Source organism: Lycorma delicatula, chromosome 2 (assembly GCF_047948215.1).
Source record: "Lycorma delicatula isolate Av1 chromosome 2, ASM4794821v1, whole genome shotgun sequence".
NCBI lineage: Eukaryota > Metazoa > Arthropoda > Insecta > Hemiptera > Fulgoridae > Lycorma > Lycorma delicatula.
Genome location: NC_134456.1, coordinates 36,596,940 through 36,624,665, shown reverse-complemented (window position 1 = coordinate 36,624,665; position 27,726 = coordinate 36,596,940). Strand labels below are relative to the sequence as shown.

Sequence of the window (27,726 nt, the reverse complement as noted above, 5' to 3'; positions counted from 1 at the left end):
TATTTTTCTATATGTATATTTAAATATTTCTATTGTTGTTCAGCTACATCTTGGTTTATCAGCAGGTATTAATAGTATATTAAAGAATGATTATTTTGAGCAAAAATTATAAATATATTTTTCATGGGATTAATGTAAAAAAAACTTTAATGGAAATAATAATTTGAATTGGTTACATGTGAATTATTACTTTTTGTAATATGCTAAAAAATCTGTTTTAATTTAATTCTTTAAATAATTAAAAACAGTTATTAAGATTATACTTAATTCTAGTGATAATCTGTATCAGTTAAATAATTAACAGAATTTTTTCTGTAAATTTCCAACGGATGGTAGTTAACATAAATAGTTACAGAAATGAAAAGTTCATTTAGTTACATAGTTAAAGTAATGAAAAATCAATTTTATAAAAATTTATTTGAAAGATTATAAGATAGCATTATTAATGCTGTTTTAACTATTAAAATGTAATGCCAGTTAAAATTTGTGTTGAAAGGGATAACAATTTTTTAAGTACTGCACCTATAATGCTGATATAAAAAATATATTTTCATGTTTAAAGAATGGAGGTAGGATGAAGATTGATATGCCTATCTGTTGTATAATTCATTGGGTGAACTTATGAAGGGTGTAAAAATTATATTATGCTAATGGTATAAGTAACTTTTTTGCTTCCTGCATAATTTAAAAATTTGCTTCAAATCTAGATTTGTTATTGAAAGGCTAAGGCATAAATGCTATGATGATAACTATTGCATTTGCTATTAACATATGTATATAATTGAAAGTTAATCTTATCAAGTGCTTTTTTTTATTTCATTGATGTAGGTATAAATTTAAAAAAAATTAGTTTGACATAACAGTAACAAAGGATCACTTAGGTATTACTAAGGGAAGTTGAAATATAGTTTGAACTGTAATGTTGTTGAGATAATTTATGTTTTTGAAGACTTTTTTTTACTTATTTAAAAAAAAAAATATTTAGTGGTAGTATCTTAACTGTGTAAAACTGAATATAGTGTTTGTTTGATTACTTTGAAATTTTGAATGTTATTTTTCTCTCATCCTTAGTCTTAAATAAAGAAAGGTTAGCTGTAATTTACTTTATTAACTGTTCATGTATTTCTTATATCTTTCCCTGCATGATGTGGTATATCTGATTTTATTGCTTACATCATCATAGCTATTCTTTGCTTCATATTATTAAAAAATCCTAACTTTTAGTTTTGATCATAAAATAATATAAAAATTTATGATAGCTTTTATGGTTTTTGAACTCTTGAGTAATTACACGTTCTGTATATTTGTTCATCTTGGCCATTGGCCGTGCATTATCATATTTGTTATACCTCAATCAAATTCATAGATGACCAGAATTTGTCTGATATTTAACAGTTTATTGTAGAATATGTGCTCATATGTTTCTCTTATATTAAGATATTTTTGTCTTTATCAAAGTCCTGTTGAAGTAGTGAGCACATTTCTTTGCAACATCCCTGGACAAAGTTTCAGACCGTGTAGTTTGAATCTCTTTTTTTCACTAAAATATCTTTTTTTTTATTCAACCTGTAAAATTATTTTCAATTTATTAATTGCATATTCCATCATAAGATTTAAAAACAATGTCCAAATTTACTTTTTGTTAGCAAAAGATTAAGGTGCAAGTCTTAAGGTTTGTTTTTTTTTATATGGATAATTTTTGTATTGGAAATTTGGGATATGGACATTACTTAATCTTCATCTTGGATAAATAGGTTAGGTGATTTCTTTCTTTTTTTGTTTAGCCTCCAGAACAACCGTAAGACATTACTTCAGAGGATGAATGAGGATGATGTGAATGAAGTGTATATAGTCTTACACAGATGATTAGTTAGTTATGTTTCTGTTGTGCCATTACCCTACATGAAAAAAATATCAGTATTAATCCTTATGTGCAAGTTGTATAAAATACTTGTTTACCAGTTGATTAAAAGAAAATTGTTTTTATATTGTGTGTTCTTGGACTGAAAAAAAAAATATATATAATATAATCTTCTTATAAGTGTTACGGTAATAAAAACAAAAAGTTTATTAATATTATGCAAATTTTGCATGACCATTTTATATTTAGATTAGAATTGTTTCCTTTTATTATTATCTTAGTTACTATTACTAAAAAAGATTTATGTATTGTATATTTGAGTTTATTTACTCTTCAAGGTTATGTTTAGTTTTATAATATATTTATATGGACTTGAATTTTTAATTAAATTTCACATTTATACAACAAATGTTTACCAGAAACATACCAGTATTACAAAGTAATATTTTTTTTGAATTTGTTAGTCTATAAAACTGTATGAAAGGATGAAACAAACACAACACACAGTATACATGAAAGAACTAGCCATAAATGAGATGTTAACAAATTAACATTTTGAAACATCTATTAGTCCCAAAAGTAAAATTTTCTTTTGAAACAAAAGCATCTATTTTATACAATTTATAGGGTAATTAAAAACAAAAGAAAATCTTTTAAGAACATGTAATGTTGGTGGGGAACTATACATTTTTGAAAGTGCTGATTAGCTTGATATTGAGGCTGAATTGGAGTGCATTTTATCTGTCTTGCTCTGAGCAAGGGTTAAAATTAATTGTATGTTTTTATAATTGGAAAATTCATTGTTATTGTCATAATCTCTGTCAGTACCAGCTTCAGAAAAAAGTTTTATTTTTCATTCTGTAATTCACACAGTATTGTTTGTTTCTATGTTAAACTCTTCTGAAGAACGTATTTCTGTTTATTGAATCTTCTTTTAATTCACGTTACTCAAGATTCAAATAATGATTATACATCTTTGTGGTTTACTTTAAAAGGAAGTCTACTATTTTTTTCTTTTGGGAAAACAGAATTATTTATATTAAACTTACATTTAAAAATGCTAAGGAAATTCTTTTATGATAATGGTAAAAATAAAATTTATTTCATTTTACCTGCATCAGTTCTGAAAAATATTTTAATAATGTTAATCAAAAGTGTTGTAATAGTTGGATTATGTCCTGATACATTTAGTTATAAAAAAAGGTGCATAGTGATTGGTAAACTAAAAGCAATAGTATTATATCCAAGACTAAAAGTTTGGTATGAAAGTTGTACTATTCTTTGCTTAAAATATAAATTATCATTGATTAGAGTGTAACTGTTAACTTTTTTTTTGGTGTCATGTGTGAATTTTATTTTAAAAAAACTTAATTTCTGGGTTAGATTGTTATTGGTGTTGCATTTCTGACATTTTAAAATGTGATCAATGAATCGCTTCATATATAAAATGTTGGGTATTTAAAAATTTCATTGCTGTAATATTGTTGCCTGTAATAACTTTGCCATAATTATACAGTTCCATGTTGAAGGTAAAATCAGGATCAGCTGTAATCATTAGTATTGTAGGCTGTAGGAAGTGGTGTGTATGTTTGTTGTGTGACGGGTAAGTGTTGACAATTGCTCACATGGGCTGATATAGGCAGCGTGATTTCTGCTGGAGCTGATGGTTGAGGTGTTGCGGACTACACTTGTTTCTCTCATACATTGCTTGATCAATCTGTCCATTCTGAACTGATGATGATGATGTCGTTGGGTGAGTAAATTGTTCACCTCCAACAGCTCTTAACTTCTCCAATTACATTCATATGTAATCTCAGTAGATAAATATAACTATTAGACTATTATTTCTTAAAAATCATTTTCTAACTTGTCTGAAATACTACTTGCATCATACTTAAACTTAATATGTTTTTTCAGTATAATTATTGTGCACCATATTATTTCATCATATGTGTTGCATTTTTTTTTTTTTTTTTTTTTTACTAGATGATATATATTTGAAAACCTTAAATAAAATGCAATTATATATAGCTATTCATGTTGTAGGTAAATTAATCAATATGTATATAATTTTATTTTAAATATAGGAGAGTCCATTCTTACACGAGTGAATTTTTAATAAATTTTTTGTATATCAAAAACTGTATTTTATGATTAAAATATTACCAGGTTTTAGCTTACATATTAATTTCAACAAAAAATTCTGATGATTAAAATAATGTATCTAAAAACATTATTTCTTATTTATTAATAGAATCCACTTTTCTTTGTTTTTGTAATTGGCAATCTATAAATTTTTGGTGCTGATATTAAATTGATAAGTAAAATAAGAAAAAAAAATATTTATATTTTTTTCTATTTGTCTTATTTTAATATTTGCTAGAAAAAATTGAGTATGTTTTTATCGCTATAATAAAAATGTAAAAAAAATTTATCTGCTTTTATATTTAGAATATAATGACTTACAAAATCAACAGCTCAAAATATTTAATGTATTAAATTTGAGTAAAATATGTTTGTAATTGGAAAAGTTGAGCAGATAGTTTTTTTTTTTAGTTTTGAATAGTGGTAAGGTATTTTGTACTTCTTTTGTTTATATTTTTAATTTACGCATGAATTTTGTTTTAAAAACAATTGTTATATTTTATTTTGTTTTTACATGTACTGCTAATGAAAATCAATTTTGAATTGAACTGGTCCTTATGTTTGAATGCCAGTTTCAATTGCAGTGCTGAATTTAAGAAATGTTTAAAGTTTGATTTTTTTATATTGCTATGATTGAACATACATTTTTATTCCTATTTTTTTATGAACCACTTAGTGTATGTTTTTTATTATTATTTTTTTTATAAATGTCTTATCAAGAATAATCTGCAACTTAATAAATGATAGCCAGAAATTTATCAACAATTTTTAAAATTTTGTATTATAATATATTTCACTGTTGCAATGAAAATAATTCTGTTAAAGTTATATAATTAATTTTTTTAATCAGAAAACCTGTTTCAGTATCTGTTATTCCTTCTTCTAAGATATTATGACTACATAAATTTTATAATCATCTTTGTAACATGAGGAATTTATGTTTTGTTTGTAATAGATCAGCAATAAATAGTGGATATACTAAAATTTTACATAATAAAAAATGGATCAGTTTACATATTCAAAGAAACTTATTTTTCTAAAAAAGAATAGTTTTATTTAGTTTATTTCCCCAGTTATTCTGTGTTGCTAATCAGTATACTATGTAAGGGAAATGTATCCTAACTGGGTCAATTTTTACATATCTTTGTGTTTCATGACCCCCCCTTTATGGAAAAAAAAAATATAATTAGAATTGAAAAATTATTTTTGTATATATGTTGGTCTGTTTTTTGCTTGATATATCCCGACTGTGGATGGACTGATTTAGATAAAATGTGACAGGATGATTTTTTTACGAGACATTGTTACCATTTTGGTGACAATTGGTTAAGGGGCAGGGAGATACAGATCTTATGAGTTCCACATTTCAAAATTTTACCCAATAAATTTTTTCATTTTATTTAATACCACCTTAGATAAAGTTACCTGGTGTTTAGTCTTATTCAAATCTCCGTAAAACAGTGTGGCTGAAACCCTTTTACTTTTTGGCATTTTTAGACTTTTTGTTTTTATATTCTACTGTTAAATTAGTTAATTCTGTTATATTAGTGTCACTTAGATTATGAATATGGACGATTTCATTCAGAAGTGTGGGTTAATTGGTAAAATCTTTATTTTGTCAGTTATAGTTTTGCTTGATATCTTCAGCTGGATTGGTTGCATTTTCCTGCTAAGCAATAGTTTGCAAGAGTAAGCCCTAGATAGAAAAGTTGCATAACTTTCCTGGCAAGTCTGGGAAAGTTATTCATTATGCTGGTTTTTTATTTTTATTTTTTTATTTTTTTTTATTATTATAGAGTTAAAATATTAATTTTCGTTTTCTAATTTTAATATATTAATCCTTTTTTTGTGTATTGATTCAAAATGTCTAGTATTTTTACTTTGTCTGTCACATCTCAGAAATATTCTAAATTCCTTTTCTTTCTCAGATTCATCATTAAATTAGTTCTTATTTTCAACTTTTGTTGACTACATGGGGATACTTAAGAATTTGTATATTTTATTATTAGATGTGTTGTTTATGTTTCTGTTTTTTGGTGATTTCCTCATGTCAATGATTTTAGCTCCAATATGAAGCATCTTAGTTAAATTCAGAAAATAAATTCTTGTCATAAAGATGTTTTTAATTATTATTATTTTAAAAAGCAAATTAAAGAAGTCCTTTGCATCCTGAAGATTATTTACTCACCACATTTCTTTTTTTACTTTTATAACATGAAAACAGTAGTTTTTTCATTAATAAAAACCATTATGTAACAAATTCATTGGTTCTTATGTCTTATATTTTGAATGTATAAATATGTTTAGAACAAACATCTTAAATTGTCTTCACATTAAATCCAAGATGTTTGTGTTTGGAGTGATGGGATGCAGAGCGAACCACATTTTTTTATGTTTGGTCAAGCAATAAAAAGTAGAAAGATATGTGAAAAAAGAGAATTAAATAGAACATTTTCATTTGTTATACTATTTTGTGCAGATAGCATAGCATCTCTTATCAAACTGTTTGCTGTATTGTTTTATTCAGTTGATCCTTAACGTGTATACACATTTACCACAAATCACCCAAGATATTTGTAATTTTTGGCTGTCTGTTCACTGTTGTAGGTAATGTTATATGTTAATAACCTGAGACATTAAAGATAAACCAGTAATTCCAGTTTACAAGTTTGAAATCTTCAAATTCATGTGTTAATACCCAGAGTATTTTATAAAATGTTTAAAATTATCAAACTATTTATTTTGATAGTGTTTTTGTATGATTGTTTTAAAATTAAACATGATAATGCATTGATTCCGTGGTTTATTTTGTTCCTTTTATTAAAACATAAAAAAACTGCATGCAGCAGTTTTATAATAATAATAATTATTTATATATATATATATATATATATATATATATATATATATATGTATATATACACACATTTTATATATACATATTGCAATAAGTAATTTAATTCCTCTCTCTTCGTTTAAACCATAGCTCAACAAACCATACCATTAATTATAATTAATGCATTTTCAGTGTCTACATACAGTATTTTTTCATTAGAATTTGTACTTTTTAAAAAGCATAATGGTTTCAATATAGAAGAAAATGACTTAACAGTTTCTGAAACAGGTCTCTACAATTTGTGTAAGAGCATTTATGTTCTTAAGTCACTTGTGTGGAAAGAAGGAACTTTGTAATTATTAAAAACTCCATAAGATTTATTAATAATTACATTGTGTAGTTTAATTGCTATAAATTTTTAAATAAAGTTAATTATATTTGGCATTAAACAGACTGTTAATTTTTTATTTCTCCAAAGTTATTATACTTGTTAAAAACATTAATCATACTTTCACTATCATCTGCGTATTTTGTGTGTGTTTCTCTGCGCGATTCGTGGAAATTTAATTTTGAATACTTATTTATTTGTTGCTTAATATATTTTCTTTCTATCCCTGTTGTATAGTTTTATCTTTGATTATTAATTAAAGGAATATGCACTGAAAAGTTTTTTGTTAGTAAATAGTAATATTATCTTAAAGAAATAATAAGTTACTGATACATTACATTAAATATTCATTTTACATTAAAGAACTTTATGTTTATTTAGTTTCCTGATGGTTTTTTTTTTATAGCTCAGACCCTTTGTTATAACCCTTCAATTAAAGTATGTTATTGAAAATAAGTGTGTGTGTGTGTATGTATGTGCATGCACGCGCATGCGTGTATATATGAGTGGGCGCATGTGTTCATGTGCGTGCACATACTACTGACCATAGTGTATGTAGAAAATTTCATGTATTATATGATATGTAAAAAAAATTATATCATATTTAATGATGGAGAGTTTCTGTTCTATTTGTGTAACTAATATTAACTTGACAAGTTCTGTATAATGAAGTCAAGTTGATGGTATTGATTTTATTACACTTTGAGAGAATCTCATGTAACTACTAACTATCTAATCACAAATGAAAAAAATATATGTAATACTTCTGTTCTCTGTATTTGTAATTTTGAATGTCTAATGTATTCATGATTGAAATATTTAAAGAGAGATATTAATGTCCAGTCTTCATAAATATGTGCTACTGATCAATCTGCTTGTTAATTACTATAATTGTATGGTTGTAGATGGCCTGACATGAGTTACAAGTTTAGGCCTAAATTTTGCCCAAGATATGCAGATTTATGTGCGTGTCTGGAAATATTGGGCTGATAAAGTAACAGATTAATGTATCTTTTTTTGTTAGAAAAAATGCAGTATACACATTGCCTGTAGTCATTAGGGGAATTATCAGTGTTGCTGGATAATACAAATTAAAATTATGAGTTAACATTAATAGAAAGTCAACATAACATTTTCAGTCTTTATTTAACTTGACTGTTTTTCTACATCAAATTTTGCAGTAAATTTTCATTCATTTCCCGTTAACCAGTTGATGTAAAACTTTTTCACATCTGTTCATTCCCGGTTGAGATTAATTATTACTGAGAACAGTGTAATTTAAATGAATTTTAATTATGGAATTAATTTGAAGAAAAACACTGCACTGGAAAAGTAAATCATATTATCATATGTTTGCTAAAACATATGATAATAGGTACTTATGTGCTAATATAAATTGTATATATATTGTAAAATAAAAAAAAAATTACGAACGTTTTTAAAGAAAGAATAGTTATTGTTTTAAAATCCACTAAAAGTAAAAAACTTGTTTTGCAGGCATATAGATAATGTTATAAAATAATAAAGGTGGGATGCTCATTGATTCAAATAGCTTGAATGGTGTAATAACGTCATCAAAAATAATTATTTGAACAGTGCAACATATTTTGGTAGAAATATGCTTTTAGTCTCATAAGAAATGAACTTTATGATATAAAAAAAATATTTCTTACTTTGTAATATATTTTAATTACAAGCATTTCTTAAAAATTGTTTCATACATTTTTAATTGATAAAAAAGAAAACAAAAACTTACTAAGTAGTGAATGTTAGAACAGTTTTCAGTATAATGTTTTTTTTGTAGTTAACTAAGTTTTGGGTTTTTAATTGTTTAAATTTATTAAGTAATTATTTAATGTTAGGTAAGTGAATGAGAGTACATTTACATTCAGTTAAAATGCTGATTAAAATCACTTTATTATATAGGTTCATTGAAAAATATTACAATTTAAAAAAAAATGTACCTCAAACTACTAGAGATATTCAAACAGGTATTTTCTTTAAAAATTCACCAACTCAAAATGTTACTTTTACATACCTTAGAATGTTTTGGTATGAGCTTTCTTGGTTGATCTGTTAACATCCAGCCAATAGTTAACTTCTGCCCAAGTTTGCTTGATCATCACAGGCATAACTGTGGTAATAGCAGTGGTGATTCGTTGTCTTAAATGTTGTACATTTGATTACATTTGTTGATTTTCGCTGTGGACTACGAATTTTCTCTACCATTTTCACTGCAGACTGCAGAAAAAAATCTAGAGGTGTCAAATCTCTGGGATTCTCAGAGGCCAAAGCACTGGACTGACCCTACCAATCCAACAATACAAAATCTTTCATTGAGAGTGTGTCAAATGCCTAGGCTGAAGTGTGGGGGCACACCATCTTGTTGAAATATTACTTTCTTGTTCAATTTGATCAACATGTGGGAAAACATGCAACAATTTTGCACATATGCTCAACTGCTTCATCACCTGTTTTGGGTCATCGGGGGACCTTTTCACTTTTACATTGCCTGATTCTTTAAACTGCTCATACCAGCATCTAATGCTGTTTGCATGAGGGGGATCATTGCCATAAACACACAAGAAAGTCCATTTTATACTCCACTAACCACAGTCTGATTTATACTCCACTAACCACAAAACACACACTGTGCTTTCTGCTGAACTGTCACCATTACACTGACTGACAATAGCGCAAAGATGTGCATTGTGCCATTGCATGCATCGACTTAAGGTCACGGCTGGTCACATTTAAAAAATTTGTCCCGATTATTGTCACTTGTCCCGAAAACTTGTTCATGTCTAAAAATGTCCTGATTTTTTACAGAAAAAAGAACTACTTTATCCTTTACTACTTATACTTTACACTTACTACTACCACTTTATACTTTTACTTACTTTCTACTTTATACTTATCTCAATTACATAGAGAAACATGATTTTATTAAAAATTTTTTACAGAAAAATTGGTTAATGTGTAACCAAAATAAGCTTCGTGGTTATTCTTACTGTCCTTAACTCATTGAATGTGTGTTTGTCATAATCTATTATTTTTATTGATTTTAATTTGCATTATAATTTTTTTTTATCTATATCAGGATTAATAAATGAAACGCCCAATAGATCATAAATTTTTAAGCTGTTCTTAGTTGATAATATTTGTAAGTCAGAAGAAATACTATTTTGTTCTACTAAATTGTTTGAATGATCTCCTTAGAAATAAGTTTGCAGTAGGCAATTTCATTCAACACTATTAGGTGAATATGTTAACGGAAAGTAAATACAAAAAAGCTAATAATTGTGTAAAAACTTCAGCTATTTTTTTTTTTTTAGTTTTTTATACTAAATGCAAACTATAAAGATTTCTTATTGGATAAAAAACTGAAAAAAAGAAACAATCTCAAAAAAATAAATTAGTACATGTAAATAAAATTATTCTACATAAAGAAATACATTTTAATAGGTGGTATTGTGGAGAAAATGGAAAATATTGTAACCAATAAAATTATTCTAAAAAATTATCTGAAATAATGCGTAAATACCACTCTTAGTTTATATACAGTGTGTCTGTTAAATGATAGTGGGGTTTTAAATAGTTGTAGTTTTGAAACAAATAATTGTAGATAGATGAACTATATGTTAAATGAAAGATAAGCTCTCCCAAGTGTCTTACTTGTTCAGTAGATTTTGATGTGTGCTTCCTTAGTTGCCCTATAGACACCAAGATGATATTCAGACTCTTGCCGTACCTGACAGAACATTCAGCATGATGGAAGAAACAGCTTTAGTGATCCTTTCTTTTAAATGGTTCAGATTTAGAACTTGAACAGAATGAATTTGTGTTTTTACATGCCCCAAAAATAGAAATCCATGGGGTAAGGTTTTGGAGACTGTGGGGGTCAAGCAGTCCACCCTTCTCGTGATCCATTCCTGAGGAAATGTTTTGTGAAGAAAATTCTGCATGATTACAAATGTGAAGGAGCTCCATCTAACTGGAAAATGGAATTCTCCAGTATTTGGGGTACTGCATACCTTTCTAACATATCCAGGAAGATGTTCCCCGTTACAGTTTTTTCAGCAAAAAAGAAGGGGCCAGTAACTATCTCATTCAATTCCATACTATACATTTCTCTTTTTCGCTGTCATGCTGATGTTCAGTATCACGTTTGGAGGTTCAGTACCCTATGTACGAACATTATACTGATGTAATCGTCCAGAATCATGAAACATTGCTTATCACTGAAAATGAACTTGTTTAAAAAATTATCTTCTGCTCTAACCTATCCAGAATGTCTACAGCAAAATCAAAATGTTTTACTTTGTCCTGTAGATAAAGTTGTAACACATGAATTGTGTAAGCAGTGAAACATAATTGTCTTTTTAACACATTATGAACAATTGTTTTAGGAATGCCCAACTGTGTAGAATACTTCGGGCTACACAAGAAACATGTTCGCACTGCTTCAATCGTTTCATCAGACACTGATAGTCATCCTGTACATGTTTGCTTCAATAGGCTGCCTGTTTCTTTGAGTTGTTTGTCCCATCATTAAATGTTATTTTCATTGTATACATGACTGTATTCACTCATAACATGTCTAAGTGACTCAAACGTAGAAGCCACAACACACATAGAACCTTCCTTTGCACTGCAAACATGAAGACTAATGTGCATGTGCTGTTTGTGTGTACTGGAAACACAACACTCATGTGCTGACTCTCACACACGTAAACTTGGGAGGGTTTCTCTTTCATGAAACAGACAGTTCATCTCTCTACAGTGGTTTGTCTTGAAGCTGTAACCATTTAAAACCTCGCTATTGTATTACGGACATACTGTATTACCAACATCCCTGTTGTGGATTTGCCCGGCACTGTTTTCCATCATAGTCAGTGGATTATAACAGGTTAGGACTAAACATCCTTCACGTCTGGATCCACTTGTATTTATTAAACTCAGTTCAATTTATAAAAACTGTCTGTGTATCGCAATTTCTTTATAGCTGCAGTTTGGTCAGTACAGGAAGCACCACTAATTGTTTTTTTAATTTCCTGGCGTGGCTTTGCTCATGAAATTGCAAACATAAATTTACCTTCACAATGTTTCCAAATTCCATAAAGATTGATTCAATAGCGGTAGCATAAAAACGGCAAAAATGAAAAAAAAATTATGTTTTAACTCCTTAAAATATTAAACTTCAAAAAACCTGATAGTAGTTATTAGATATTTAGCTGAAGAGTATTTGCGAGTCCAAATAGAGTGAATATATCTTGTATAATGTTGTCTGAAATGGGGAACATTTGTAATCATTTAAAAAAGTTTTTTAATTTTCTTCACCCCTTTCAAGATTAAATTTAAAAAATCTAGAAAATGGTTTTTAGATATTTACATGAAAATTATACACAAAAATCAAGTGGATATCTTTGTTTATTACCAAGAAATTTAAAAAAGAGTTAAACAAGTACAAAAACTATAAATTATATATACCTGCACATCCTTGTAATCTTATGATTCTCAATACCTGGAATATCTCAGGCTGTTGTATCCTGGAATTTAAAGAACGAAGTAAGGTAAAATGACATTAAGTAAAGGCACTTTTAATGAATTGGTTCTTATAGATCCCAGAAGTTAAGGTAAGTCTACAGTCCGCTGTATACTTTTCATTAATGTGCATAGCAGTCAATGTCGGTGTATGTATATATATATATATATATATATATAGTTACTGTGCCTGCAAAACTAGTTTTTAAAATTAATTTTAGAGGAGTGATTGAATACTTCATAAAATTTATGGATCCTTTAATGATGAGGAGATATAACTTTGTATTTTACAAAATTGTAAAGGCGGAATTATATTTAAATGTTACTTTAAAAATCATGATAATTCATTTCATTTTATGAAATATTTTTCTTGTATATTGATGTCATATGTACATAGTTGGATTAACAGGCAGTGTAGAACTAGACCAACATGAAGACTAAGTAGCAATTATGCTTGAAAAAATAACTGTAGAAAATAACTTAAGAAAATAACTGTACCAATCCTACCTATAATAATACAAATTATATTGATAGAATTTTATTAGTAATATTCATGTTTGTATTATATATGTGTTATGGATAAAGAAAATTGTATATGTGATTAAAAACTGTATATTATAATCTGCAACAATTACAACCCACAAGCATCTTAAACTCTCATTGAAGTAGTATAAAAAAAATGGTTTTGTTAAAGGGTTCGGTGGCTGTGAGTAATAAGCATAATTGTAGTTAAATCATGAGATTTCTGCCTCCTAATGTGCAGTTGCATTTATTTTCTGCTTCATAATAAATCAGGCTCATATGGTGAGTCGTCCACAATCAAAGTGTTAAGGGATTAAAATGGAATATCTGTGCTATGTTGTTTAATTTCCCTTTTTTAGAGATTATAACATTTTACTCTCTGTTTATGTAAAATATCTTTGCAATGAGATATTTTCAGACTATTATTTTATTTTGGTTTCATATTAACTTCTTTGTTCAGTGTGAAATTTTATATATACATATTTTTATTCTTTTTTTGTATTAACCACATATCCTGCCTCTTCTTTCTGCACCTCATTGTATTATTTTACTATTGATCATCATAAAACATTATAAAATATAAATTTATTTTTTGTTTTGTTTTTGGCACAAATTAAAACTGCACTGTAGTTTCTGTTATTAATATTGTTTTTAATTTTAATTTATTATCTTAATATTGCTTTTTTGTGGAATTGTAGTTAGTTGCATGCATTATACTTTACTGGGAATCTTATTTTACAGTAATCAACATTTATGAGATGTTTGCATATGTTTTTATGTCTGTTTATTTAAATTGAGGTATTTGTTATATAATTTTTTATTTTGTAAGTTTTTTACTGTTTGTACTTTTAATTTTCTTGGATTTTCAGTTGCATGTAGGCTTTTTTTTATTAGTTATTGATTCTGTTTTCCACAATTTCTATGTCCTTGAATATCAGTACTTCGTTAATTTTCTAGTTATTAACGTGGTTGTCCAGAAATTTTTTGGAGTTAAATTTTTCAGTTTATGTAGCTTTTGTATTGCTAAAGGAAATTATTAAATTATTCAGTCATTTGCTCTAAATATGTGTATTGTAACTGAGAAGTAGATTCAAGATTCATGGTAACTAACTTGTTGATTGTTAAGTGCTTTAAAATCCATCAAAGAAATTGGAAGAAATTCTTTGGTAACTAAATATAACTTTTTTTAACATATAACTTATTTTATGTTTTTTCTTAGTCTAGATTATGATAAATATTTAATTTTGTTAAAAATAGATAGATTTTTCCCTGGATTCTGGTAACAAAATGCAATATCTTGCTGCTATAGTATGAATGTATATCTTATTGGGGTTTTCTGATTAAAATTATGCCTATCATTTAGCATTTCTCTTAATCTATTTGAATTTTTATTTTCTCCTGAAAAATTTGGAATGGACATATCCCACTAATGTAAATCTGTTTTTCCAGGGTATTTTGTAATTTTTAATGTTATCTTATTTTTTGCCACAAATTAAGTTACTTTATGCAATTACAAGCTACTTATTCTCATTTTTATAGGCTGTAATTCTTTTTCTTTTTTTAAAGTTTTTTGATGGTAATTATAGATTTGAATATGATGTGTGCGTCTTGTAATATCACTAAGGCTATAGTTTTAATCCATCCTGCCTGACCCATTAAATTGGGTACAAAAAAGAATATCAGTATTCATAATGTGGCCAGTATTGATTTTAACAGTGTATTATGGGTAATAAATACATCCCATGCAAGCTTTCTAGAGTGAAAGTTGAATTATATTTTCATGGTGTTTTATTTTTTGTAATTTTAATAAATAATTATAAAAGTAAATAAATGTTAATACTCAAATTTTATTACCTTGAATTTCATTGAATACTTTTGTAAAAACATAAATTACTTAATAAAAAGTAAGGTTTTTAAAATAATAAGTAAAATTACTAGAGACAATAGTAAGAAGTGCAAATATTTCAGTAATACACTGTACTAGTTGTATAACTAGCTTTGCTCAAGCTTTCCTTATCCCATTTCCAGAAAAAAGAGATGCATTCATTGTTTTTCTGATGAAACTTAGTTAAAGTTTAACCAGGTAACTTTGGTAAACAGTACTTGGCGTAAGCGTTTAACCAATAGTAGCTTTTATCAGAATTTGACTTTGTTCATTTGTGATACAGTATAAGGCGAAACAGAAAGTGACTGACACAATAGAGAAGCATGTAGACAAATTCATTATAAATGTACCAATGGCCAGTTTGGATGTACCCATTTATCTCCTCATGATTCCAATAGACAGTTATAGATTTAAGTGTTAACAAGAAGAAATATTTAAGTTGCATGTGTAGTAATAATACTTATGTATAAATGATTACACCATAAAAAAATTCAGCCTTTTCTTGTATACAGCAGATATGGTTCATAACAGAGGAAAACCTCTGGTTATGAACCATATTTGATCTATTCAGAAAAGACTGAATGAATAACCTGGGTGATCATCATCCTGCTGTTTATTTCCTTTGCTGCTACCATACTGCTATTTATTCCCTGTATGGATTATTACCTGTTTAGATTTAAGGTTTTTTTTCAATTAAGAAGAAGAACATAGTAAAATTTATTTGCAGCAAAAGAATGAAGCTAGCTATCAGTGAAAATGTACTCTCTGTTGAAAGGTTTGGTGAAGGGCTATTCTGATTTTTTTTTAATGATTGAAGTGAATAGTACAGTTGTATTAAATGCAGGTACATTATTTAATCTTCTTTTAATTTTCTTATTTTATAATTATGCGGTATAATCTGCTTTATATACATGCATGCTATTACGTATGGTTGTTTAAGCTGAATGTTTTTTAAAAATTTTGTTATGAATTACCTGAAATCATAACTCAAGTAATTTTTTTATGTTTGACTTTACTTACATCATAAATAGAACAAATAATATGATTAAGCCCTGTAAAACATTCAAATGGTTATTTGGCTCTTGCTATTTGGTTATTTGACTGCTACCTATTGATGTTGCAGATCTTAGTAAGTGTGTTTAATAAGACTGATTTGCTATATTTGTCCTGATGCTCTATTAAAATAAAGGTGTATAATATTAGTTAAATATTTTTGTTACTCTGTTAACAAAAAAGTGTTGAATGTTTTATTAACAGAAATGTTAGAACTCAAAGTAAGATAACTGTACAATTAAAATTTGCTTTGCAATAAAAATATCGAGTTTTAAATATTGATATTGTGTTACTATATTTCTATTTATTATTTTTTTTTTAGACTACTTAAAAGAACTATTGTATTACTAAAGGAACTAATCATTTTGTAGTACATTATGCCGATTTAGGTTGATGTCGTGACAGGTATTTTATAATTTAATACAGATGTATCTGATCACATGTAGATATTATTCATTTAAATATTATTCTTGTTTGCTATAAACGGTTGGGCCCTGAATGCATAGGACTACAATTTTTTATAATTATACATCATAAACTTATCCTTAGCTTGGGTAAATGCTTTTGTTTTAGGTGATAATATTGCACTGTTTTAGTTAGTTTTTAATAAAGTAATGTAATAGTTTAGATGAATATTTTTTTCTTGTGTATTTTTTGCATTTTTGGTTAAAAAAAGTTGAAATATTTATAATTTAAATGCTTTTTTGCTGATTCTTAACTGTTGTAAATATATATTTATTAATTTGTAGTAATTTAAGCTGCTGTTCTTTTCTTTTACTTTGTGTTTGTTTTTTGTAAGCTTTTGTTGATTTATTTCTGTTTGTATCAGTTTGAAGTATTGTGTTTGATTTTTGTTAATCTATTTTTTACTTCATGGGATTCTTGTTCAGTGTACTTGTGAAAATAAAAAATGGATAGGGGTGAAAGAACATGTTATGACTTCTTAATTTTAGATTATTTGGATTTCAGTCTTGATTTTTTAATTGTACAAGAACCCTACATGTTCAGAGGAGTCATTTCAACCTGTGGTTATTCTTTGGATTTTGTTCTTTTTAGATTGATGAAATCCATCTTTTGTGATCCTGGTATTGAATTGGCAGTTTTTGTTGGTACAAATATATATATGGTATACACATATACACTCGCAGATATATATATATATATATATATATATATATATATGTGTGTGTGTGTGTGTGTGTGTGTGTGTGTGTGTGTGTGTGTGTGTGTGTAGTATGTATAAATGTGATGTTAGTGTATTGGTTTACCTGCACAAATTTAAATATCCTAGTTTAAATAATACTGGTAATTAACTTATGTCCTGAAAATTTTATTTTGTTTAATACACTAACCATATTTCTTTTTTATCATTCTTTTTTGATTACATTGTTTTTTTTTGCCAAAAGAAAAAAGTAAATTTTAGTTTTGAAATGAAAGCAGACATGAACTATAGCAAGCTAAAAACTTTTTATGATGGAATATTTGATATGATGTATTAAGTAGTGCTTTTATTTAAGGTAAGTCAATACTTATTCTTTCTCTTTTGTAAAAAAAGCAATAAAAATAGATTGAATTTGCCTTACACTACCGATGCATGTATAATACAATTTTATGTCTATTAGTAAATTATTCTGTATTTTTATCCGCTTCATTTATTTTTATTTGCAATTAACTAAAAGTTAAATTTATTTATAAGTTAATGTGCTAGAAAATTCCAATTAACTATGAAATTAGTAGCTTATCTTGTGTTCAGATTATTTTTATATATGTATAGATAATTTTACTTTGTATTTGAATTACTTATTTGTTCCTCAACTGAGTATGAAAGACAGTTAAGAACTTGTATCAAATTTTCAATCAGTTTAATATAATTTATTTCTAAATTTATTAATTAATTGTTTGCTATTTTAAATAGTGCATTCTGCTATATTTTATTTTGCATGTCCAGTTATCAAAAAATTGTTACCATTGATTAAATACAACCAAAAAAAGGACACTATTTATTAACATATCTATCATGTATATATTTTTAATGATATGTTAGAAAATGTTTTAAGTAATTATAGTAACAATTGATGTCAGTGTTGTTACGTATCACTTTTGTCACTATTGATGAAATTGATAACATTATTTTTATCTTATTTTAAAGATGATTTATTCTTTTCCTAATAATTGGATAATAGTCCTAATGACATGAATAAGGATATTCTTTTTTAGTTGATCTTCAGTGTTCCTGAAATCTGTCAACAAAGCCCAGAGATTTTTAAGATTTCAAAATAAACCATGGGAAAAATACTGTTTTTAGTGTTTCTGACCTTAACTTGCTCATTTATTGGCAATATAAAGCATTGTCTATTCTTCCAGAGTGTCATGTTCATTACTTTCCTATTAAGGTTATTTCCCATTAGACTGCACATTTTTAAGTAAATTCTTTGTACTATTGTACTGTGGTATTAATTTTCAAGAATTATCTTTAAAGAGTTGTATATTACGAACCACTAACTGAAAGAATTTAGTACTTTATTCTATTAGACCTTGTATCTTTCTACGGTATTCTTAAAAGTTAATATCCATTTGATAAAAATCTATCAGAATAATTTCAAGTTATGCATGAAAGATATACCCCATTTTTAACTGTTGTGTGGTAGTGCATTTTCAATACATATAAAATTATATTTAAGAACAGTTACGTCTGTTAAAGGAGTATTTTTTTGAAATTCCTCGGATTGTAGGTTTTAATGTGGAGGGTATTTTTAAAAAATAATAATGTTATTTTGGCTGGCTCTTGGTAAAGCTGTTTTGGGTTGAATTGTGTCTTAACTCTGTTGCTGTATGTAATAATTTCAGTCAGTAGTGACATTGAAAAAGGGTTGTGATGAAAGAAAAGTTCCATGATATGAATGGTAACAGCATATGTTGTATGTTAAAAAATATTTTAGTTACTTCACATTAGTGTGACATATAGTGCAGTCGTAATAATTTTCTGTACACCTGTTTTGGTGTCATTCACTGTTAGGTAAAATTCTTTAGCAGAAAGCTAAATGTCATCAGTTTTAATTGAAATTCACCTTTCCTTTGTAACAGTTTTTATATTAATTTTTTTATTGGTTGAAATTATACGCTTGTATTAGTGTATTAAAAAACATGGTTCAATCAATAAAAAAAGGTCTCTCCGCAAAGAGCCGATATTGTTTTTTTTTTGGTTTCATATTAAAATTGTGTAACCATCAGGAAATTTAAAAAAAAGTACTTACATATTTTTAAACTGTTTTTATATACTTAAATTTTATATCTAATCTACTGGTTATGAAATTTTGTTATCAAACAGTGTAATTTTCCAAAGAAAACTTCAGGCAACTTTCGTGATGCCTTCTACAGTACAATGTGGTTGTGTTGCATTTTTTTATTTTATATTAGTAAATCTGTATTAAGATACTAGAAAGCCTTGTGCTTCAAGTAGAGTTTTTTTAGGGCTTCTGTGAACTTAATAAGCTTGAGGTAGACTATTATAGAGTAAGATTAGAAATGACAAACGTAACAAAAATTTATTTAGTATGAAGTTTTAAAAAATACCATCATACTGGTTTGTTGTTTTATGTCTGAATGGTACTGCTGTTTTTCTCTGAAGTCAGCTGATGCTTTTCTTTAGGAAAAAATAAATTAATATTCTACACTAAAAAATTCTTGTATTTTACTTGTAAAAAAAATTGCTGTCTTATCGCACTAAAACATGTTGAAATATACAAATCAATATTTATAATAATGGAATTAATAAACAGATACATTTCAAATAACATTTTCCTCATATTTTTAAGAATAGTTTTTAAATAAAAAAAATTCAGTAATCACATCAACTGACACCAGAGTTAAAAATAGAAACACCAGCCAATCCGAAGAAGCAACTGAAAGCATTAAGATGTGAATTTTTAAAATAATATTTTAAATAAATTTTGTTTGATCAGTCATAAATAACTGAAACCATTCTAGTTCTCAACATTTTTTTCTTCTTTTTTGATTTAAAAATTCTGTAAGACCTTATTTACTTTTTAATATCAGGATTTTTTGTTTCATTAAAGTAATTGCAGATGAAATGTGATGTAGCAATAAAATATTAAAAAATAATGCTTAAATGGTATTGAAAAATATTTATGATTTTATTTTTAAATTGTAAACTATTTACTATTAATTGTGGTTTTTGGTTAGTTATGTGATTGTAACTTATTACTTTTATTATAATTGTAGTAGGCATGGGTGTTTGTCCATATTGTGATTTTTTGAAGCATGAGATTCTACATTAGTCACATTGCTTTTAAATTTAATTAATTAATTAATTGTTTGTACTTTAATATATATTTTTTTTTGCATTATTATACTGCATGATTTTTATGCAAAATTATTAATTATTTTAGCATATTAACGAAACAGATGATTCACTATCAAACAGGTATTGTAACATAAAAACGATTCTTGATTTACGTTTGATTGAAGTTAATGAATAAATATTATGAAAATATAAATTTTGTATGTTGTTGTTAATTATTTCAGAGGAAGTGTACTGCAATTCATCTAATCTAGGTAGACTACAAATACTGGTAAATCATCTTATAATTTATTTTACTGTATGTCTTTCTTTTTATTTTTATTTTTCAGTTTTTGTGAAATTTTTTTACTTATTAGGGTATGTTTTGTTTAAGAACGAAAGGTTTATGCATGTGCGTGTGATGTGTGATAGATACTCTACTTTTGAGTTGTAATGTAATCATAATTTATGAACATCTCAATTTTTGTTTTCTGTTTATAAAAGAGAGGTGTATGTTGCTAAATTAATGTTATACTTTAAATTGCCGCATATTTGATATGTAATTTCTTTAGATACAATCTAGTGACTACTGTTGTTTACTTGAGCAGTTCTACATAACCATGGTAAGCATAGATACAGTAAATAAGTTAAATATTATTCTTATTGTGTTGAATTATTTTATAAATTTACTGTTTAATGATTCCTTTATTTTTTATTTAAAAATTTTATATAATATTTTCAGTCGATTTATTATTTTAATTACCTAGCCGTAATGATATTTAAATGCATGATTCTGTAGAATATTGTAATCTCATTACCTTTCCAGAAGGTTTTGAGTAATTTTTTTTTTATAACATTTTCATCTGTCCTTGGATAAATGGATTTTCTCTTTGGTGTTTTGATTACATTGTGTAGAATTTAGTTTATTTTTTTAATTTTGGAATTGTCTATATATATAAATCTATTAGATATTTAAAATTTATGTTTGTTTTCATATTTTTAATTACAAAAACAAAATTATGGTATAGCCAATTCTATCAGAAAAAATGTAAAAAAAATGGTTTCCTCTGAATTCTTTTTCAATACCTTTTGTTGGTTGGTTTTTAAAAAAAATTCAAATACCAGAAATTATGTGAAATAATATTGCTATAGTTTATATAATTGCTATATATAGAAATGTTGTTAGTATTGACTGAATACTTTCTGTGGAATTAGTAGGTTGCTGTATAAGAAATCTGTTTTCTGGGGATCGTTAAGTGATAAAGTTGTAATCACATTTTTCAACAAATGTATTAATAAAACACTAGCGATAGTGATAACAGGGAGGCAGTGATAGATTATTATGAGGATATGTTTGATCTTGAAATAGAAATGATATCTGTAGAATATAAACTGAAAATTTGATATCATTGTTACTTCAGTCATGTCTTGCAAAAATAAACTACTTGCTCGCTTACTGTGCACTCCTGTAATGCTAGATGTAATATGTCTTGGCTGAGTTTGTAGTACGTTCTGTTTTTTAAGACAAATACAAACGGGATATTTACATTTTCAAGAGGAGCCTATTAGTGTGATATTATGTATATTCTCAATCTTTGTATATTCACAATAGTAATGTAGTTGTTAGTTGAACGTGTAAGATTCAGATTACCTGCTGCTGTTAATCAAATCCTTAACACCATGGGGCTCCTAAATCGATATAAAAGTAATTTTTATGGAAGCATTAATGAGTTGTAATTTTTTATCTTTTGTTAAAGTATGAAATACTTCTGTAGTTGAAAGAATATAAAATAATTAGTTGAGTTAAGCAACTTTTGTGTGCTGTACAAAAGGTTTAAATGAAAAATTTATGATCATAATTCTCGGAAAAAAAATATTGAGGGTTACTTGAAAATGAATGATATTTATTTTGTTTAAGAACGAAGGTTTATGCATCTGCGGGTGATGTGTGATAGATACTCTACTTTTGAGTTGTAATGTAATCATAATTTACTTCTATACTGCATCTCATATGTAACAAATACATTTACCTCGTTAAAATAAATGCTACTTTGTTTAATGTGTCAGAGATTCTTTTTTGACTGCAGTTCAAACAGTAAATATTTTTCAATCTTTGAAAAAGTTAAAATTTTTTGTTAGTTGAATTCGTGTTTTGAATTTATTCCAATTTTGAGTTTTTATTTTTCTATTGTTTCGGAGTTGTTAAAAAGAACATTTGTTCCTAAGTTTGGTAGATACCAACTGTTTTTGTTCTTTTCCATGACCTTACTCAAATATTAATTATCTTAACTTACAATTTAATTTTCCATTTTTTTTTAAATAATTATTTTCTTAAAAATGTTTAAACAATATTTCTCATCTTGAGGTGATAAAACTTTATTTCTAAAACCTACTACTTCAATTTAGAATGTTTAAATATGAATAATAAAAATAAAAAATAAGTTAAATAGTGTTTTATTGCCGTAATTTCAACTTTTGTTTTGTGAATACTATCAGTATTAAAATTATAAGAAGGTTCAGATGTATTTATTCCAAAAAAAGATTTTTTAAAATTACTTTTCTTTGTTAAAGGATTTTTGTATAAATAAATTAAATTTCCACTTACAACAGTTTAAAAAGTGTAAATCCTAGTACTTTCGAAGCTGTTACTCCATCTTCAGTGATTTTACAGTGTTAATTTATATTCTAATCAATCGTTTTTAAATTAAATTGTTATGTTCATAATAGTCAGTTGTAAAGAATAAAATTAATCGTATGTCAATAAGACAGTAATGTCATGTTTGTTAGATGTTTACAACTATTAGATAATTAATGTTATTCTTGACGACCGACTATTATGAACATAACAGGTTAATTTAAATATGATTATTGATTTGAATTTAAATCCTTGAAGATGGAGTAACAGCTTCAAAGGACTAGGATTTACACTTTTTAAATTAAGTGGAGATTTAATTTATACAATTGTATTAATACCAACGGTGCCAATTGCTTAATAAATTAAATCTTAAGTATTTTTGTTGGTGACAGCAATTTTTTAATGTTAACATTCAAAAGTTTTTGCTTTTTTGTTGGTTTGTTGGTATTTTTTGTTGGTATTTTTATACATAAAAAGAGTTTTTGGCAGCACAGTGTGTGATTGTAATAATTGAAATAAAGAAGGAAATAGAATACATGAAAGGAATATTTTTGATTTAGACTCTTGTATTTGCCTATTTTAAATAGTATCAGTAATTATGCACTTTGAAAAATTGTGTTCAAGTAGGCTATATTTAAATTATATAATGTTTACAGTAAAATTACTAATATATATGTTTTCTGAAGAAGTAAACTTGAAGGTCCACTTTTCCAATTGAAGCATATATTTAATCATATTTAGGTTGTAGGTGGTTCTGTATAATTTAGGGTGTTACTTCATTTATTCAGTCGGTAGATTTTTGTTGATTTAAAGATTTGTTAACAGTTGGAAGTAAGCTTACTAAAAAGAACAAAATTAATGTATATATTCTGAACATTTGTACCAGTAATTCTGCTACTCATTTAAGTGTTCGAACATCTAATTTTGCTGATGTCATGTTGCAACTGTAAGTTTATAGATATGTTGTCTGTGGATATGAACTTGAAGCTGTAGAAAATGTGTTAATAGAAACAGCACTTCATATTTTATGTATTAATAAGCTCTATAATTTTAATTAAATATTAATTTTTTTCTTTTTGCTCCTAACATTAATGAGTCCCATTCATTTTTATATTTGTAATTTTCTTTTAGTATCTTAATATATTAAACCAGAAATATGTTAGGGTAAAAATATATTGAAAATATCAATATTAATAATAAAATAATTGTAGATATTAAATAAATATTTTATCTGTAAAATTAATTTAGCAGCCAGTGTTTTCTTTTTGTTTTATAGAATTTATTGATTTTAACTCTATGACTATAAGTTTCTTCATTTAGACATTCAGTGTTTGCAGATGAATGAATTACAGTGGTTTATGCAGACAAGAAAATTCTTATTTTTTTTTACAGCATTGTTTACTGCTTTTACATATGTCAAATGGGTAGTTTTAATTATATCTTATATTAATCACATACTGATTAATTTTCTTCTGTTCAGTTTTTTTTTTTAATTATTTAATGGAGAAAGTAAAATTAATTAAGAGTTAGAGGTTCTTTATAAAATATCAACTTCTTTACATTCATTGTAATGCGTTATAGCTTGCTGTTTGTGTTAAATTTTTTTTTTCTAATTTGAGTGTTAGTGATTTACATTTCACTATTCCTTTCTTTCATTTTTATTGAAGTGAATGACTTTTTATAGTGTTCTTGTTTTGATTTGTGCAGATTTAGGAAGTACTTATCTAAATATTTATTTTGTATCCTTGGATTTTAAACTTTTGGCTTATAAATTAAATTTTAACTTAATTCATTTGTTTTTGGGAACGGATTAGCTTTTCAATTATTTTGTAAATGTTGGATTATATGGATGTTTTGCTTTTTAAAATAATCAATAGGTATTTTATTTTCAATATTGCAAGATATCATCATCATATCAGCTGTGATTCAGTGGTAATATAATGACACAAGATGAATTGGTTTCGTTCCTTAATGAAGAAGCAGGATAGTGTACATTCATCATAACTCTGTAAGTCATTTTGAAGATTTTGTATTTGTTGTGTTAATTTAGTTCAAAATTTACTTATTTCCAGGCAATTTTTTTTAACAGTTATGTTTTTGTAACTGTTATAAAAAAAAATTATGAATATTTTCACTGAAAATATATTATATATAGTTTAGTGAAATTATTCAACAGCAAAGTTCTTGAGTTTCTGTTTTCTGTGTTTTTGCAGATGACATAACTAATGCTTATTTCAAATTACCTTTTTTCATATTGTTAAAAAAAATTTAATTGTAATCCCTTTTCTTAAAAAAAAAGAAAAAAATTTATGGTATTGATTCGTTTAAAAGGTTTAACATGTTTGTTTGTTTCTGTCTTGTAAGCAGTTGTTTTGTATTTGTTGTACAGAAGCAGGAAGAGGAGAAAGAATTGGAAAGAAGGCGGCGTGAAGAAGTGAAGAAAGAAAGAAGAGAGGAGACCCCGACTCCAAATGGAAGGGATCGTGATCGTGAAAGAGAGAGAGATCGAGATCGAGATCGTGATAGAGATAGAGGAAGGTCACATGACAGTAGAAGTAGTCGAGGAAGCAGAAGTATCACACCTGAACACAAACGTCACAAATCAAGACATCGTTCTCGTTCAAGGTAAATAGATACCTAGATTACTTAATGTATAGATGTTAGATTGGTAATAAATATTCTGCTTTGAATTTGATATTTTTCAAAATGTCATTAGTTTATTTTGATAAAATTGTATCCTATTTTATTTAAGTCACTGGTAAGTTAAAATGTGCTTCTTAGAAACAGCAAATGCAAAACTGCTAACAACTAGGATCAAAAATTAAGTTTGTCAAAGAACAAAAAGTCATAGATTTAATAACATAAAAAGAAATATGAAAAAACTAATGTGTATATGTGATGATAGATTTTGATAAATGGATAAAAATATATAAAAAAAAATTGTAAAAATGTGAATGCCAATGTGTATTAATCCATAAACCAAGGGGAGGACATAAACCAGTGTCATTAGATGTTTTCTTTTTGTTAGAATCCAAAACTTTCTAAACTATATAAAAAAGTCCAGATGCACTATTTACAAATTAATATTGATACATTACGCTTGGAAGCTTGTTTAGATAGTAGTTTTAAATGATTTTAAAAAGATTTTAAAAAGCACTCGAATCATAAACCACAGCTAATCACTAAATGTTTTTACCAACAAATGATGCAGTAATATGAGTTACAAATGAAAAAAATTTAAATTAAATTTTAATTTATGGTTGTCAGACATTTAAGTTATTTTTATTTTCATTAATATGGTGGTAATTAAATGATATTTTGGGTTCTAACTTATATTACTGTTTTTACCCGCTGAACTACAGTATGTATAAGTATAATAAAAGAGATATTAATTTGACAAAAAAAATTGTTGAATAATCTGTTTAACAAACAAAATATAATAATTAACTATTATAATTAATTATAAATTATAATTTTTATGTTCTTATGTTCATAAGTTAAAAAATATTAATACCGATTTCAATTTGTGAGATAACTTTAACCTTTCTTGCATATATCTTGTATCAAATATCTCTTCTAAAAATTTTTCTGGATATTCTCTTCTTTCCTGTGAAAAATTAGGTGTAATAGAGTTAGGCTAACTCAGTCTTCAGTGGTTGGATTAAACCTGCATAGGTACACATCCACACTGTCAGTAAGTTGTTTTCACTTTCTGTTCTAATTTTTCATCAGCATATGTGTGTGCATGTTATATCATTTAGTATAGTTTAAAGGTATAACATTTTTCATAATATTTCATTACCTAACTAACAAAAAATTTGGGAATTGAATTGCAGCAAAGTTTGTCAACAATGATAGTACTTCTTCAAATAAGATTATAATTGTGTGATGGAACATAGATTTACAGTTATGATGTTAAAATCAAATTTAGTCTTTTCAATGAGCAGGGTAAAATTTGCCAATACTAGAAAAAGCATGTCAAATTTGATCAAATGTCAAGATCTTGTTGACATGAAAGTGTCGTCATCTATTGTGAATTTTTGCCGTAAGAGTAAACTGTAAACTTTACAGTTTATCCATCTTAAGACATCCAACTTTACCATTTTAAGATATCTTTGTACTAAGTTAAAAGATGTCTGAAAAAATACCAGCTGAAAGAATCTGGAACTCAAATGTTCTTATAAAGGCTAAATACGAGGGCTATTTTTATTTCAAGGTCTGATTGGTCACAAAATAAAAACCCGCGCAAAAATTGGATGAACTGTTGCGCATATGTGTTGCACAGCGTCTCTAGTATGGCCTTCAATCACACCGCATCACTTCGTTTAGTTCTGAACACGCAGCTAGCACGTAAACATGTTTACAACAATAGTGTCTCCCGCCAAGTGTGAAGTAATTCAATTTCTTCAGGCTGAGGGGTGTAATGCAGCTGAAATTCATCAACGAATAAGTAATGTGTATGGTGAAACTTCAATGAGTGACAGCAAAGTGCAACAATGGTGCAGGAACTTTAAAGCAGGACGTACAGATGTTCATGATGCAGGCAGTCAGGGAAGG

The 27,726-nt window shown here is 26.8% G+C and overlaps 1 protein-coding gene across 1 annotated transcript in view; it reads left to right on the top strand.

The window, feature by feature from the left end:
- LOC142320652 (RNA-binding protein 25-like) overlaps positions 1-27,726 on the top strand; it is an 87,715-nt gene that overhangs the window by 29,315 nt on the left and 30,674 nt on the right. The window contains exon 10 of the mRNA XM_075358692.1: positions 25,559-25,794. Within this exon, the coding sequence (XP_075214807.1) occupies positions 25,559-25,794 (236 nt within the window). The remainder of the gene's footprint in view (positions 1-25,558; positions 25,795-27,726) is intronic.